General features: G+C 57.1%; 2 protein-coding genes across 4 annotated transcripts in view; one reads left to right on the top strand and one right to left on the bottom strand.

Annotated features, from left to right (window-relative positions):
- Positions 1-7,982, bottom strand: part of ZNF219 (zinc finger protein 219) — a 9,056-nt gene extending 1,074 nt beyond the window's left edge. The window contains exons 1-4 of one of the 2 annotated variants that reach the window (XM_055130765.1): positions 7,848-7,982; positions 2,330-2,421; positions 487-1,975; positions 200-334 (exon numbers count right to left, since the gene is read on the bottom strand). In XM_055130765.1, the coding sequence (XP_054986740.1) occupies positions 200-334; positions 487-1,975; positions 2,330-2,335 (1,630 nt within the window). In that variant the 5' untranslated portion in view covers positions 2,336-2,421; positions 7,848-7,982. Of the gene's footprint in view, positions 1-199; positions 335-486; positions 1,976-2,329; positions 2,422-7,344; positions 7,703-7,847 lie in introns of those variants that run through there. The other variant, XM_055130763.1, reaches the window with a different exon arrangement.
- Positions 2,430-13,889, top strand: TMEM253 (transmembrane protein 253). Of its 2 annotated transcripts, XM_055130787.1 has the most exons (8): positions 2,430-6,649; positions 9,985-10,087; positions 10,224-10,362; positions 10,726-10,836; positions 10,926-10,982; positions 12,330-12,440; positions 12,887-13,030; positions 13,359-13,889. In XM_055130787.1, exons 3-8 carry the CDS (start codon positions 10,255-10,257, stop codon positions 13,416-13,418), a joined length of 591 nt encoding a protein of 196 aa, XP_054986762.1. In that variant the 5' UTR covers positions 2,430-6,649; positions 9,985-10,087; positions 10,224-10,254; the 3' UTR covers positions 13,419-13,889. The 2 variants fall into 2 exon arrangements, with proteins under 2 accessions (XP_054986762.1, XP_054986763.1); XM_055130788.1 differs by lacking the exons at positions 2,430-6,649; positions 12,330-12,440 and having other exon boundaries at positions 9,602-10,087.

Here is a 13,889-nt window from a genome sequence, read left to right as displayed (position 1 = left end):
GGAAGGGGGGCGGAGGGGTGCAACATCGTGATCAAGGCATGCCTTCTCACCTTCGGTTCGCTCAACGTACACCCTGAGACCCAGGAAAGAAGCACGGCCCCTCCCACCCCCTGCGCATTCATGCAGTGGATCGTCCCCGTAGCCCCCTACAACAACCACCCCACTCACCCACCCAGGTTTCCTCTCCTGCCCCCCTCACCTGTGTGCACTCGAAGATGCACTTTGAGGTGATGTGCCGAGCGGAAAGACTTCCCGCAGAAGGGACAATCCTTGCCAGTGGCACCCCGGCCCCCTTCAGACGGCCGCGCCCCTCCAGCGAGCAGCCCATTCTCTTCTGCAAGGCACACATTAAGGTCGTCAGAGGGGATCTCTGCGCCCCCCAACACCCTGCTAGGTTCCCCTGTCCCAGAAAACGTCTTCGTGGGGCTGGAGTTGCTGCGAGTGGAGTTGGGGGCGTGGAGTGGGACAGAGGCGCCCCCGACCTACCCTGCGTGGCGGCGGGTCGCGCCGCGGCCCCCGCGGCAGGCGCCGTGGGCCCGGACCCCTCTCCTGGCCGTGGATGCATGGACGCCAGGGGGCCCAGCGTGCGCCCACTCCGGGCCCAGGTCTCCTCCTCGGCCTCCACCACCTCCTCCTCCTCCTCGGGCTCCTCGGTGCGGTGCCTGCGCGCGCGGGCCGGGAGCGCGGAGGGCAGCGGGCAGAAGCTCCCGAAGCTTCGGCCGGCGCCGGGCTCGGCTCCCTCGCCGTTGGGCCGCGCCTCTCCGGCTCCTCGAAGGCTCAGGTAGCCGAGGAGGCTCGGGGGCTCCCGGCGCTCGGCCGGGCTGGGCGCCGGGGCCAGCAGGAGCGCGGGGCCCAGCGGCTCGTAGGCCAGCAGGCCCAGGTCGGGCGGCGGGGGCGCGCGCGCGGGCCCGGAGGCGGGTGCCGGGGCCCGCAGCGGGCCCAGCTTGCTGGCGTGCACCTTCATGTGGTTCTTCAGGAACCAGGGCTCCTTGAAGCAGCGGCCGCACACGGGGCACGCGTGGTCGAAGGAGGCCTTGTGCTTGCGCATGTGGCCCTTGAGAAACCAGGACTGCGTGAAGCTCTGGCCACACACTTGACAGCGGAACTCGGGAGGCGCCGGCGGCTCCTCGGGTGCGGCGGGCGCCGGGGCCGGGGTGGCCTCGCGTTCGCGTTCGCGTTCGGGTTCGGGCTCCGGCTCGGGCTCGGGCTCCGGGACGGATCTGGGTTCCGGCGCGGGTGGCGGCGGCGGTGGCGGCGGCGGCGGCGGCGGTGGCGGTGGCGGCTGGGGTGGCGCCGACGCGGCCGCCAGGGGGCGCTCGGGAGCCCCGTGGGCCGTCAGGCTGTGGTGCAGCAGCTCCTCCTCCTGGCTGGCGCCGAAACTGCACAGGCCGCACTTCCAGGGCCGGTGCAAGATGTGCAGGTGGCGTTCGCGCTCGGCCGCCGTGCGGAACTTGCCCTTGCAGAAGGGGCAGCGGAAGGCGGACGACGACGACGACGACGACGACGAGTGGGCCTGGGATCTCGCCAGGCCTTCGGGGGCGGAGGGGGACTGCACGCCCCCGGAGCCTCGGGCCCGCCCCATTCGGGCCTCGCGCAGGAGCGCGCGCTCCTCCAGCTCCAGCAACAGGCGCGCGGCGGGGCTGCGGGGCCGCTCGGGCTGGTGCGTGCGCAGGTGCGAGCGCAGCAGGGCGCGCTGCGCTGCCCGGTGGCCGCAGTGCGGGCACTGGAAGGCCTGGGCGCCCGGGTGCGCCCGCAGGTGCAGAGCCAGGATGGAGTTGAAGCGGAAGCGCTTCCCGCACACGGGGCAGGGGAAGCGCCGCTCGCCCGTGCGACTCTCAGACCAGGCCACTGCTCCCATTCCCGGAGAGCCGGCGCTCACGCCCGGCCCGTTGGAGTAGCGCTGCAGATCCAGCTCGCCTTCGAAGGCCGGTGGTGATGGCGCTAAGTGGCCGCCCGAGGCGCGGGGACGTGAGCCCTGCGGAGAAAGATGTGAGTAGACCCAAAGGAGGGGGAAAAAGGGGCGGGGGCGAGCTGTGGGGTACGCAGGGGCACGTTGAGGAGGGGGCACGCACAGAAGCCGCCGAGGGAAGGGTGGGTTGGAGCTTGAACGAGAAACTTAGGAGTCCATCCCCACTCACCTAGGGAAAGTGGAGGGTAAATTGGGAATTGGGAGGTCGGGGCCAAGGAATAGGCGACCAGTTCTAATTATGGGGAGAGAGAGACAGAGAGAGAGAGAAAGAGAGAGAGAGAGAGGAGGAAGAGGAGGAGGAGGAAGAGGGCGGGGAGAGGGGGAGGGAGAGAGTCTGGGTACAGGCAGAGCTTCACTCACCTCCATGGACCCCCTTCACATTCTTTGGTTCTGGGGAGTGCAGGGAAGAAGAGGAGGAAAAGCTGCTAGTGAAGGCAACAGGTGCTGAAGAGCTAAAGCAAGAGAGACAGATGTGAAGGAAAAGTTGAGCCCTTATTTTCATCAGTGAACACGGTCACCCCTAACCCCAGGCTCGGCATCCTCTTATCTCAGAAACCTGGTCTCACATTGCCTCTGGAGGAAAGAGAGGGCTACTGGATTCAGAGCTGGCATCCCTTGCTTTGCCAGATTCACAAAGTTCCCAAACAGACCAGTTCTTCCCCCCACCAACACCCCCAACTGTTGTTTTCAAGGCCTGTTCAGGAACCGGCACCACCACCTGCGCGGCCACCGTCCCCCTGGGGTTAGGGGAGACCTCTGAGTACACCCCTTCTATCTATACCCCTCTCGCATTTAGCTGGGGCTGTGCCGCGCCACGGGCAAATGGAAAGAAAGGGCTGGGGAGTGTGCTCCCCAGTTCCCCAAGGGGGACCAGTTGCTCCCCCGTCCCCCTGGCCAGCCAGCTAGCGAAACATCCTTCCAGGCTTAACAGACCTTCCTTCTGCCCTTACCCTCTCTTTCTATCTTTCCCCCTCATTCTCCCTCCCTCCGCCTGGATTCCTGATCCATTCATTTCCATTCATTACAGAGACTCATTCATGCATGGGAGAGAAACACCTCCCAGCAGCCGAGTCTGGAGACAGACATAGGGGGAGGGGCACGAAGGGGGAGAAAATCAGAGGCAGAGGCAATGAACAGAGAGAGTTAGGGGAGGAGTGCAAGTTAAGGGGCGCTGCTGGCCTGGGGACCGGGTTAAAAAAAAATAAAATAACCTGCCAAATACCAGCTAGCATTGATTCCCGTGTTTCAAACCTTGGAGCCTGCAGTTTGATGGGGCATCTCGGCCCCTTTGTCCAAGGCTGCTCCGAAGCAGGCTTTCCTCCTCTCGGCAGGGGAGAGGCTCCTGCACACAAGAGGAGGATTACACTGGCTCGGAGCTCGAGAGGCTGGAGTGAGGGACGGGGGGCGGGGCCGGGCCATCTGCGCAGATAGGGGCTGAGCTGGAGCGCCGGGCAGGAGAGGGTTAAAATTCTCCCGGCTAAAATTCCCTGGGCCAGGGATGTGCAGAGAGCTCCAGTTCCGAGGGAAAGAGAAGAGCACGGGAGAGGACGAGGCTTGGGGTGGGAGGGGGTGGAGGGGCACTTGACGGATTCGAAACCGTGGAGGTGAAATGTTCGGATTTAGAAGCGACCCAGAATTCAGATCCGCTGAAAAAAGGCCTGAGATGGAAGACCAGAAATCAGCCAGTCCACCTTCCTGCTTACATAGAGAATTTATTGTATGGAGGCGGGAGATATGGGGGGCTCTAAGGTGGCTTGGTTCGGGCTTTGCCTGAGATGGAAAGAGTATCTGAGATATAAAGAACTTCTTTACAATAGGTATTGTGACGCTGAAAGATTGGCTGCTGAGAAAGAAAAGGAAGCCGGCGTTAGCTTCCTTCAGGATTTTTAATAGAAGGCAACTGGGTCTGAGTCAGCCCTGCTTATCATCAGTAAAGAGAAAAGGCGCTGCGAGTCCAAGGGGCCTTTACTTTTGACATTTAATGGATGCGATAGGACTCCCTGAAGGGGCAGAAACCTGTTACATATGGAATCCGGGTTATGAGGATTTTATTAACGGGAGGTTAATTAACTGAGTGTCCTTGCCCGAAGGTCGCTAAACAACTAGCACTACCACTTTTGATATTTGGATGTCTCTGGCTCCAAATTCAGAGCATCCACCCCGGCCATTAGTATCTGTGGATCCTCCACGGATACTAATTCTCCCTCCCTCCGCCCAGAAATCACAGTCCTTGCCGGTTCCTTAAATAGTGTCACGAAAGGTGCAAGGATATGAGGCCCAGGCTATTGTGGGTCCAATCTGACCATGTGTAGCTCTGCAACCTTCAGTCAGGTTTACTTACCCTCTCAGTTTCAACTATAAACATAGGAGGGTTGGACTAATTTATACTGATGGGGACTTCCAGCTCACAAGTGTTGCGGTTCTGAGTCTGGGTACTTTTCTGGACCCCAGAGATAGGTTAAAAATAAATGGTCATTCCTTCAGTACCATGGAGAGTGCAGTGGGCTACCAGAAGAGCCACTTTGGCCACCACAGTACCATAGATAGAGCTCTGAGGTGATAGAAGGGCCACATTTGCCATTTTAGCACCATAGAGAAGGCCGTGAGAAAAGCTAGAGAATTCTTAAAAATTCCTCTCCAGCAACCATAGTGAGGAGGGCGGAAAAAAAAAAACAATCGTGGTACCACTGAGATTATTTGGCCTTTTGGATGTCACTGAAAATAGATACATGTAATAGAAAATAGATGTCACTAGAAGAATTTTAATTAGCTAAAGGAGTGTCCTGACAGTTACAGTTTGTACATCCTGGAATGAGTTACTGAGGCATCATATTTGGGTCCATCACATTCTGTTGCTCTCCTGGGGATTCCCGGAACATCCTGGTGTACAGCCAATCTGGTGTAGTCAGAGGAAGCAGATGGTGGGGGAGGAGGAGGGAGGCTGGGAATACTGCATGGTCATAGCTGACTAAACCTATGGGCACATACTCTAATTCTGAGAGATTCTAGGACCCTTAAACCTGCCTGTGGGTTTTGCAAGCAAAATATTTCATGGGAGGCTGGCCTCATGACAAACAGACTCGGGTAAAACTTGCCCCCCCACCCCAACAGAAACAAAAACCGTATGTTGGGGCAAAAAGATAGTATAGCGGGTAGGGCGCCTGCATTGTACGTGTTTGACCCAAGTTCAATCCCCAGCATCCCATAAGGTCCCGAGTCTGCCAGAAGTGAGTGACCCCTGAGCACAGAGCCAGGGGTAAACTCTGAGCACCACTGGGTGTGGCCCCCAAACAAAAACAAACAAAAAATACCCCATGTAGCACAGAGCAGTTTCCAGGCTGGAAAATATAGTGATATGCAAAGAAGGCCCAAACTGATGCTGAATTCCACAGCAGAAGTTTCCCCAGCGTGTGACCTCAATCAACAAAACCCACAGGCCGACTCTCCTGGGTCACGTCATAGCCCCTGAATCAGCTCTCCACCAAACCAGGTCCCCACCATCTGATCCCATGAATTTATCTTCACAGAAGGGCCTGAGCTTCTGTGGGCTGACTTACAACCCAGGCCATGCATATACCGCTCGTGGGCAATAAATCACAGAGTTTTCAAGGCCCTAAACACCATTCCACGAGACTGGGTCTGATAGTAGCACTGACCTACTTTCCATCTCCACTGGGAAAAGGGGGTTATCTTGCCCTTATTTGGGTTCTACAGGGAGGCAGGGCCAGGGATGGGGATTAAAAAAAAAAATCTTTCCAAAGCAACAGGCAAATTAATTTGATGTGCTCAAAGAGCTGGTAGCAAAAGGTCTGGTCCACAAGACCTCACTGAAGAGGAAAAGGCGGAGGGGTTGGTGACAAGACTGAGGAACGACAGGGACAGTTTACACACCCCAGTGCTGACTGGAAGACCACGAAAATCAGGCCTCAGCCGTTGTGGGTCACAGGTTTTAGGGGCAAAGTGTAAGGGGCAAGAGTTCAGGGCTGTGGCATGGACTAGGCCTCTGTCCCTGCTCATCTCTAACATTCCATTTTTCTGTTAAGGATCCTCCACCTTCCAGGGCAGTGAACAATAATAATGAACATGGTGGCGCAAGGTGGGGCCAAAAGGAAAGGGAGCTGCTTAAGGGGACCACACAGATGACATGCGGGGCCACCTCCCCGCCCTTCTTGGTGGCCCTCTGCTCCACGCGGCTTAGGTGGCTGAATCCCACCCAACAGTCTGCCCCCCTTTTAGACCGAAACTCAGTGCTGCCTCCCTCCCGCCACACTCACTGCCCTGTGCTGGGGGCACAGAACCTTAGTCATGGACACACACCAGCAGGAGAGGAAGCTGGGGCGGCTCACCCACTGCCGCCCTACTGTGACGAATAGCATCCCAGAGGCATGTCCCAACTTGACCCCTCTCCTCAAAGTTGTGCAGGGCTGGTATTGGGGGGGAGGGGGCAGGCAGTGCGCCCAAAGTCCCCATACCTGGAACTGATGACCCCAGAAAAGCCTGAGTCTGAGCACCCTTCCAGATTGGGGAGGGGGGGCGGATGGGGGGGGGGCAGGAAGGCCTCTGGGAAAATCGCTCTCCCAGAAGTCGGCTGGCAAGTGGGGCAGGCCCAGTGATTCTGCACGAGCGCTTCCTCCAGCAGCACCCGGACCCCCTCCCGGGAAGACGAGCCAGAAGGATGAGGTGGGGGGGTGGGGGGGCAGGCTAGAGAGACTGGGAGGCCAGGGCTCAGCTCCCCGGGGCCGGGAGAACAAAAGCGGAGTTGCAGCCGCCTCCGCTGCAGCCGCCGGCCGAGCTCTTTGTGACACTTTGTTTGGGACGCAGAGAGGGAAGCACCCCCCCATCCTCTCCCCTCCCCCATCCCCGCTCCGGGAGAGTTTGGGTCCCTTCCCCCTCCTCCAACAGCCCTACCTGGGCCGGGGAACGGGGGGGGGGAGTGGGGGGAACGGGAGGGGGGGCTCATCCACTCGGGCTCCCGGCTCGGCCGCCCGTGCTGCACCCCCAGGCCCCTCGCTCCCTGCCTTCGGGCCCCTACAAAGACGCCCGGCAGCGCCCCCCCTCTCCTTCCCCGCCCGCCCCGGAGCTGGCCTTTCCCCTCCCGCTGTCCGCTTTCCCGGTTCCCCCACCTGGGCCCCCCCCTCCCCGGAGGCCCCCCGAGCTCTCGGGGCTTCCGAGGCCGCCGCCCCCAGCCCGCCCCCCCAGGCGCTCTGGGCGAAGTTTGCTCGGGGCCGCGCCGGCGCCCCTCCCCCGCCCCCGCCCCCTGCACCTGCTCCGAGCCGGGCGCGCCGAGGGGGCCCCCCCTCCGGGAGGGGGGAGGGTTCGGGGCGGGGGCGGGTGGCGGAGGGGGGGGGCCGGCGGCGGGGGCAGCGGCTACTCACGGGCCCCGGGCGGGCGGCGGCGGAGCGGGCGGCGGCGGCGGCGGCGGGCGGCGGGCCGGCGGCGCGGGCGTCAGCGTTACGTGGGGCCGGGGGAGATGCGCCGGGCCCCGGCCCCCCCGCCCCCGGCCCGGCCCCCGCCCCCTCCCCGGTCCCCCGCCCCCGGCCCTGGCCCGCATTGTGTGCGGCGGGAGGCGGCCCGGCCATTAGCATGCGGGGGGCGGCGCGGCGGGGCTGCGAGCCGCGCGGGAGCGGGCGCGGGCGCGGGGCGCGGGCTCCGGGGACACGGAGCGGGGGACCCCGGGAGCCGCGCGAGGCGGCCGCCAGGGGCGGGGTGCGGGCCGTGTGGGGACGGGGGGCGCTGCGCGAGGGAGGGCGGGCGGGAGGGAGCGGGGGTGGGGCGCGCAGACGAGTCCAACAGGAGACTGGAAGAGATTTTGAAAGGTCATCTCGTCCTTCCCCCAGCCTCCAAGCGGGGTGCCCCTCCCACCCGAACCCGGACATACCAGGGAAGGAGTTGGCGCTGCCGCTCTTTCTGCCCCGACATGCACAGACTCGGGAAGTTCTTCCTGGGGTTTTATCTCAAAGCCTCTCCCTTACAATCTCTCTCTCTCTCTCTCTCTCTCTCTCTCTCTCTCTCTCTCTCTCTCTCTCTCTCTCTCTCTCCTCTCTTTTGGGGGGGAGGAGGAGGGGCGATTAGGAGAGATAGTTCATGTCTGCCATATAAGAAACATGATTAAAGTTACTCTTGGGTCCCTTCTGTTCTTGATAAACAATCCCTGCTCCTTCCTCTCAAATTCTGTTTTCCCATTCCTTAAGTCACTCCGATGGCTCTTCAATATAATAAATATTTACTGAGCGCTTACTAAGTACCCCGGCACTGTGCTCAGCGCTGGGGGGTGGGGGGGTGGGGGGGATGATGCACCGAGCCTCGCGGGAGTTCTAGACCCGGTCTTCCTCCTAAGCGGTCCACTCCTGTTTCAGCAGCATTCTCTGAAGGCCGGTCCAGGGGCAGCGTTATTGGGTAGCCTAGAGTGTTTGCAGCAGCGCTGAATTAGAATCGGTACCCCGAGCTTAACAGGCTCATCCCGGAGAATCAGGCGCTAGGACTCTCGGGCCATTGGCCTGCCAGTCCAGACATCCTCATCCCACATTCTGTTAGGCTACGGCCACCATAAAAATCAGTGCACCAAGGGGAGCGAGGAGGAAAAAGACTGCGATTCTCAGGGTCCCTTTCCCTGGGACTTTTTTCTTCCAGGAAAGAAATAACAGGCATGAGGCTCCAAGGAATGTTGACCCCAGGCCGGACAGGGTGAAGGCCTCTTGCCTCCCAAGGGCCTCCCTCCTGGTTACCGACTCAAGTCTTCTCTCACTAGTAGTGGTGACAATAGCCCCTAACATTTAGTGAGTACTTCTCTGCCAGGTGCTGGGCTGAGCTGGTTCATAGGCATTTCCTCTTTTAAATACTTAAGGCAACCCCTTAAGATTGGTATTATTAACTTTCCTGTATAGATAAGGAAACAGATCAAGTAACTTGCCCTAAGGTCACCCAGAGAGATCTGGGATTTAGACATAAGTCTGATAGCCTCCATTCCTCAGACTCTGCACCTAGAGGGGCCCTTCCTCTTTTTGGTCTACTGAGAATACCTTTTAGGGCCAGCTGATTCTGCTTCTGACCCTAGAAGTAACTGTCTCTGGCTTCATTACTGAATTAGCCCTTTAGTATATGGGCATCGGCCACATCAGCATGACCTCATTATAATAACCACTAATACTTATTAAGCAGCCACATGAGTCAACAATTCTTCTCAGCCATGTTATTAGTTCCCTTTTATCACTCAGTGTGACCAAACTGAAGTTCAAATAGGTAGAATAAACGTAACCAAGGCCATACAGCTCGGAAGGTGGCTCTGCCCCACTGCAAAGCACATCTATCTCTCAAAAAAGTTTCAATAGTGCCCTTCCCAAGACTAACCATTTGGAAACATCTTCCACACATGTCTAGTTGCAGGTGATCAGCTGAGTCGGAAACATTCCCTACTATAAACAAGCTTCCCATCCTCTTAGTGTCTCATCCAGAGTAAATACTTCAAGAAAGAAAGAAGGGCAAGAGAGAGGGTACAGTGGGCTCAGTGCATATTTTGTAAGTGGGAGCCCTGGGGTTTCATCCTTGGCACCACATGGTCCACAGCCAGGAGTAGCCCCAGGACCCTTGGGTGTGCTACCCCTCCCCCAAACACACACAACACACACACACAAACAAAGGTAGAAGAAAAGAGAAACTGTCTAGAAAGAAACAGGAAGCCAGACCTTACCTGGTGTTGGGACAAAGTTACAATTGGTAAAGAGAAGAATCAATTCAAAGAGTAATGTGGGAGCTTCCTAGGGAACAGGAAATACTCAAAGGATGAAATCAAAAACAGGAGAAAGAGGAGATGGGGGTGGAGAGTGGGTTTAAACTGGGATTCTGGATGGAAGGGTCCATGGGATGAGGTGTTTGGGAGAATAATCCAGGATTCGGGCAGAAACAGTGAGACAGGACTGAGCGGGTGGTGTCTACCCACAGCCACTCCCTGGAGCCTGTGGCCCTCACAGGGACCTTTGCTCCATCACACCCCAGCCCTGACAGTCTGTCTCTGCCAGGACAAATCTGCCATCTGCTCTGAGCTACCAGGGCCCAGGAGGAGCTCGAGGAGCTCCGGGAGCCACTGGGTCTAATCCATCAGGAGTTGCTGCCTCGGACTAGGTAGGTGCCAGATTCTGAGCTTAAACTCAGTGAATTTGAGAAATAGGGAGGGGGCTGGGGGAAAGGGAGATAGGTGGGCCGGGGTGCAGCTGCAAGAAATGTTGCTGCGTGCTCTTACGTATTTTTCCCCATCTAGGAAGCACCAACATCCAGGGGTTAAGGGAACCATGGAGGAGAGAGCTGGTCACCCAGAGCAGGAGGGACCCCGTTCTCGTTTGGAGCAGCTGCAGTACTGGGCAAGGCACAAGGAGAACAGGCGGCTCTTGGTGCTGGCGGTGAGGCCAGGCTGCCCCACCCTAAGCTCCAGCGTGTCCACTTGTACCCCAATTCAGTTCCATGGAGTTTCGTGCTCCTCTTTAAATTGCTAGGCTCTGAGTGGGAGTGGAAGAAACGGAAGGAACAAAGCAAGACCTTTAATCCTCAAGTAGTTGCCTTCATGTGGGGCTGGCTAAATAACAAAACACTGATAGGAGGCAGAAGAAAACAAAATAACTCTTCCTTTCCTTAATTACTTTTGGTTGACTACTTTTGGTTGACTACCTCCTGTCCCACGTGTTCCCACGTGTTCTTGCCAATTGCTGATCTCCAGGTTGGGAGGGGAAAAGGGGGGCCCCTGACAACTTCCCTTTGACTCCCAGGTGAGCCAAATATGGCTGGCAGTGGCTCTAGTGCCTTCCGCTGTCTCAGTCGCCTGCCTGAACTCTGCTTGCCACATGACCACGGCACTACCACTTGGACCTGCAGCCTTGGTAAGATCTACACAAATGAGGGTGGAAGGAAGGTGCTGAGAGGCTCCCCTGCCTGAGGGTACCAGAGACCAACACTTCTTCACCACCAGGGTTTCCTCGCTGGGATTGTTACCTTGGAACTTCGCAGAGTACCCAGAATCTGGAAGGTGAGAGGAAGGGAGAATGCTATAGTATCCTTACACAACACACATACACACACATACCACACCCCACACCACACACATATACACACACACACACACACAGAGAATCTGGAAGGTGAGAGGAAGGGAGAATGCTATAGTATCCTTACACAACACACATACACACATACATACCACACCCCACACCACACATACACACACACAAAGAATCTGGAAGGTGAGAGGAAGCAAGAATACTATAGTATCCTTACACAACACACATACACACACATACAACACCCCACACCACACACACACACACACACACACAGAATCTGGAAGGTGAGAGGAAGAAAGAATGCTATAGTATCCTTACACAACACACATACACACACACACACCACACCCCACACCACACATACACACACACAGAGAATCTGGAAGGTGAGAGGAAGCAAGAATGCTATAGTATCCTTACACAACACACATACACACACACACACACACCACACCCCACACCACACATACACACATACACACACACACAGAATCTGGAAGGTGAGAGGAAGAAAGAATGCTATAGTATCCTTACACAACACACATACACACACACACACCACACCCCACACCACACATACACACATACACACACACAGAATCTGGAAGGTGAGAGGAAGAAAGAATGCTATAGTATCCTTACACAACACACATACACACACACACCACACCCCACACCACACATACACACAGAGAATCTGGAAGGTGAGAGGAAGCGAGAATGCTACAGTATCCTTATACACACACACACACACACACACAATCTGGAAGGTGAGAGGAAACGAGAATGCTATGTACCTTCACACACACACATACAGCACACCACACACACACATACACAGAATCTGGAAGGTGAGAGGAAGAAAGAATGTTATAGTATCCTTACACAACACACATACACACACCCCACCCCACCCCCCCACACACAGAATCTGGAAGGTGAGAGGAAGCGAGAATGCTATAGTATCCTTATACACACACACACACACACACACACAAAATCTGGAAGGTGAAACGAGAATGCTCTGTATCCACACACACACACACATACACACACACACAGAATCTGGAAGGTGAGAGGAAACGAGAATGCTTTGTATCCTTACACACACCACACACATGACTAGTTCTGTCAGCTCTCTTTCCCTGACTAACAACTAGAAGACCTGAGAAGCAAGTTCAAAGACTGGTGGTCCTATTTGGATGTAGACTGGACGGAATGGGAACTGAAGTTATGTTTCTCTAGGTCACAGATGGGGTCTGGGGTGCAGTGAGTCCTTAAGGCTGGGCAGGGCTAAGCTGGCTCGCTGGCAGGTGCAGGCCATGATGGTACTCAACACCTTCAGTCTACTCTTGGGCTTCATTGCGGTGGCGATTGAGCTGATCAAGACCTTCTTGGGACCTGCCCCAACGGCCCCTTCCCAGGTAGGAGAAATAGTACAGCAGGTAGAGCGTTTGCCTTGCAGGTAATCAACCTGGATTCAATCCCCGGCATCCCCATCTGGTCCCCTGAGCACTGGTAGGAATGACCCCTGAGCACAGAGCCAGGAGTAAGTCCTGAGCACTTCTGGAGGTGGCTCGAAAAAATAAAACAAGGGCTGGAGTGATAGTACAGCAGGGTGGGCGTTTGCCCAGCACACAGCCAACCTGGGCTCAATTCCTGCATCCCATATAGTCCCCTGAGCACCTCTAGGAGTGATTCCTGAGTGCAGAGCCAGCAGTGACCCCTGAGCATCACTGGGTGTGATTTAAAAAAAAAAAGGGAAAAGGTGGGTGGTTGGGAGGCAAGAAAAGACAAGTGGACAGTTAGCAAGAACAAGTGCTGGGTGACTTCTGTTAACAGTAATTTCAGGTTTGTCTCCCTGCAACAGGCGGGCACGCTGGTGCTGGAGCTGAGCACTGAGGCCTTCACCCTCGGGGGAGGGCTGGTCTCTGCATCCTCTCTCTTCCTGCTGAGCCAGAGGAAGCCAGGATGCTGCAGGAGCCACACTCTGCACTATCAGGAGCTGCAGGAGGTATGAGAGCCGGGAGGAAGTACCCAGGAAGTACCCAGCGGCTCCTGGCTACTTATTTCTCCCCTGGTGACCGCGGTCAGTGGCACTGAAGTGGAGACAGGCGAGGCTGGGAGGGGTGGAGCCCTGGGCTGAAACTGGTTGATATCCAGTGGGGTTAAGAGGGAACTGGGTATCCAAGTGGTTGCAACTAGAAGTGTCGGAGAAGCTGTCAACATACTGGGAGGTTCTGTGAAGAACGTGAAGGAAAGGATGGGAGAGGAGGAGGAGGAAAGCAGCTTTCATCTGGGATTTCGCCTTTCTCAGCCCCCCACCTTTGTCTGGTTTTCAGGGCAACCCTGAGTTGGTGGAAGTTACTAGTTTGGAAAACTGCCCCGTGGTGGCCAGCTGAAGAAATGAATAAGCTGGCCCCGGGGCGCTCTCCTTCCGCCTAGGACCGTGCTCCAGACCGTCCAGCACCTGAGCCCAGCCCAAAAGTTAGGTGGGGGCCCCAGGGACCAACAAGAAGTCCAGCCGAGTGCCTTCAATTTTCACTTGCCCTGGATCCCGTTCTCTTGCCCATTAGAGGAGAACCGACACCTAGGCCAGAGTCCTTCCTCACCTGATGGGACCCCCACCAGATCAGCCCACCTGCGGGCCATCCTTAAGCCCACTTCCTCCCTTCTGTACTTTCCCTCCTTTCCTCCCGTCTCCTCTCACTAATTCTCGTTAACACCTTTCCCAGCCCCATTCACTCCAAGTCCGGGGACCCTTACGGGGGCCTCCCCCCTCCGCCCCCCGGGCTCGCTGCTCCTCCTCGGACATCAGTTCCTGGGCGCTGTCTTTCCTCCCTGGGACCCGATTTCCTGTCGACTGGGGCAGA

Source organism: Sorex araneus, chromosome 3 (assembly GCF_027595985.1).
Source record: "Sorex araneus isolate mSorAra2 chromosome 3, mSorAra2.pri, whole genome shotgun sequence".
Taxonomy (NCBI): domain Eukaryota; kingdom Metazoa; phylum Chordata; class Mammalia; order Eulipotyphla; family Soricidae; genus Sorex; species Sorex araneus.
This window is presented reverse-complemented; position numbering and strand designations above follow the sequence as displayed.

Coding starts and splice junctions, on each gene's coding strand:
- TMEM253 (XM_055130787.1), top strand. CDS start 10,255: ATGGAGGAGAGAGCTGGTCACCCAGAGCAGGAGGGACCCCGTTCTCGT. Junction 10,363..10,725: donor GGCGGCTCTTGGTGCTGGCG/GTGAGGCCAGGC, acceptor TTTGACTCCCAG/GTGAGCCAAATATGGCTGGC. Junction 12,441..12,886: donor CCCCAACGGCCCCTTCCCAG/GTAGGAGAAATA, acceptor TCCCTGCAACAG/GCGGGCACGCTGGTGCTGGA.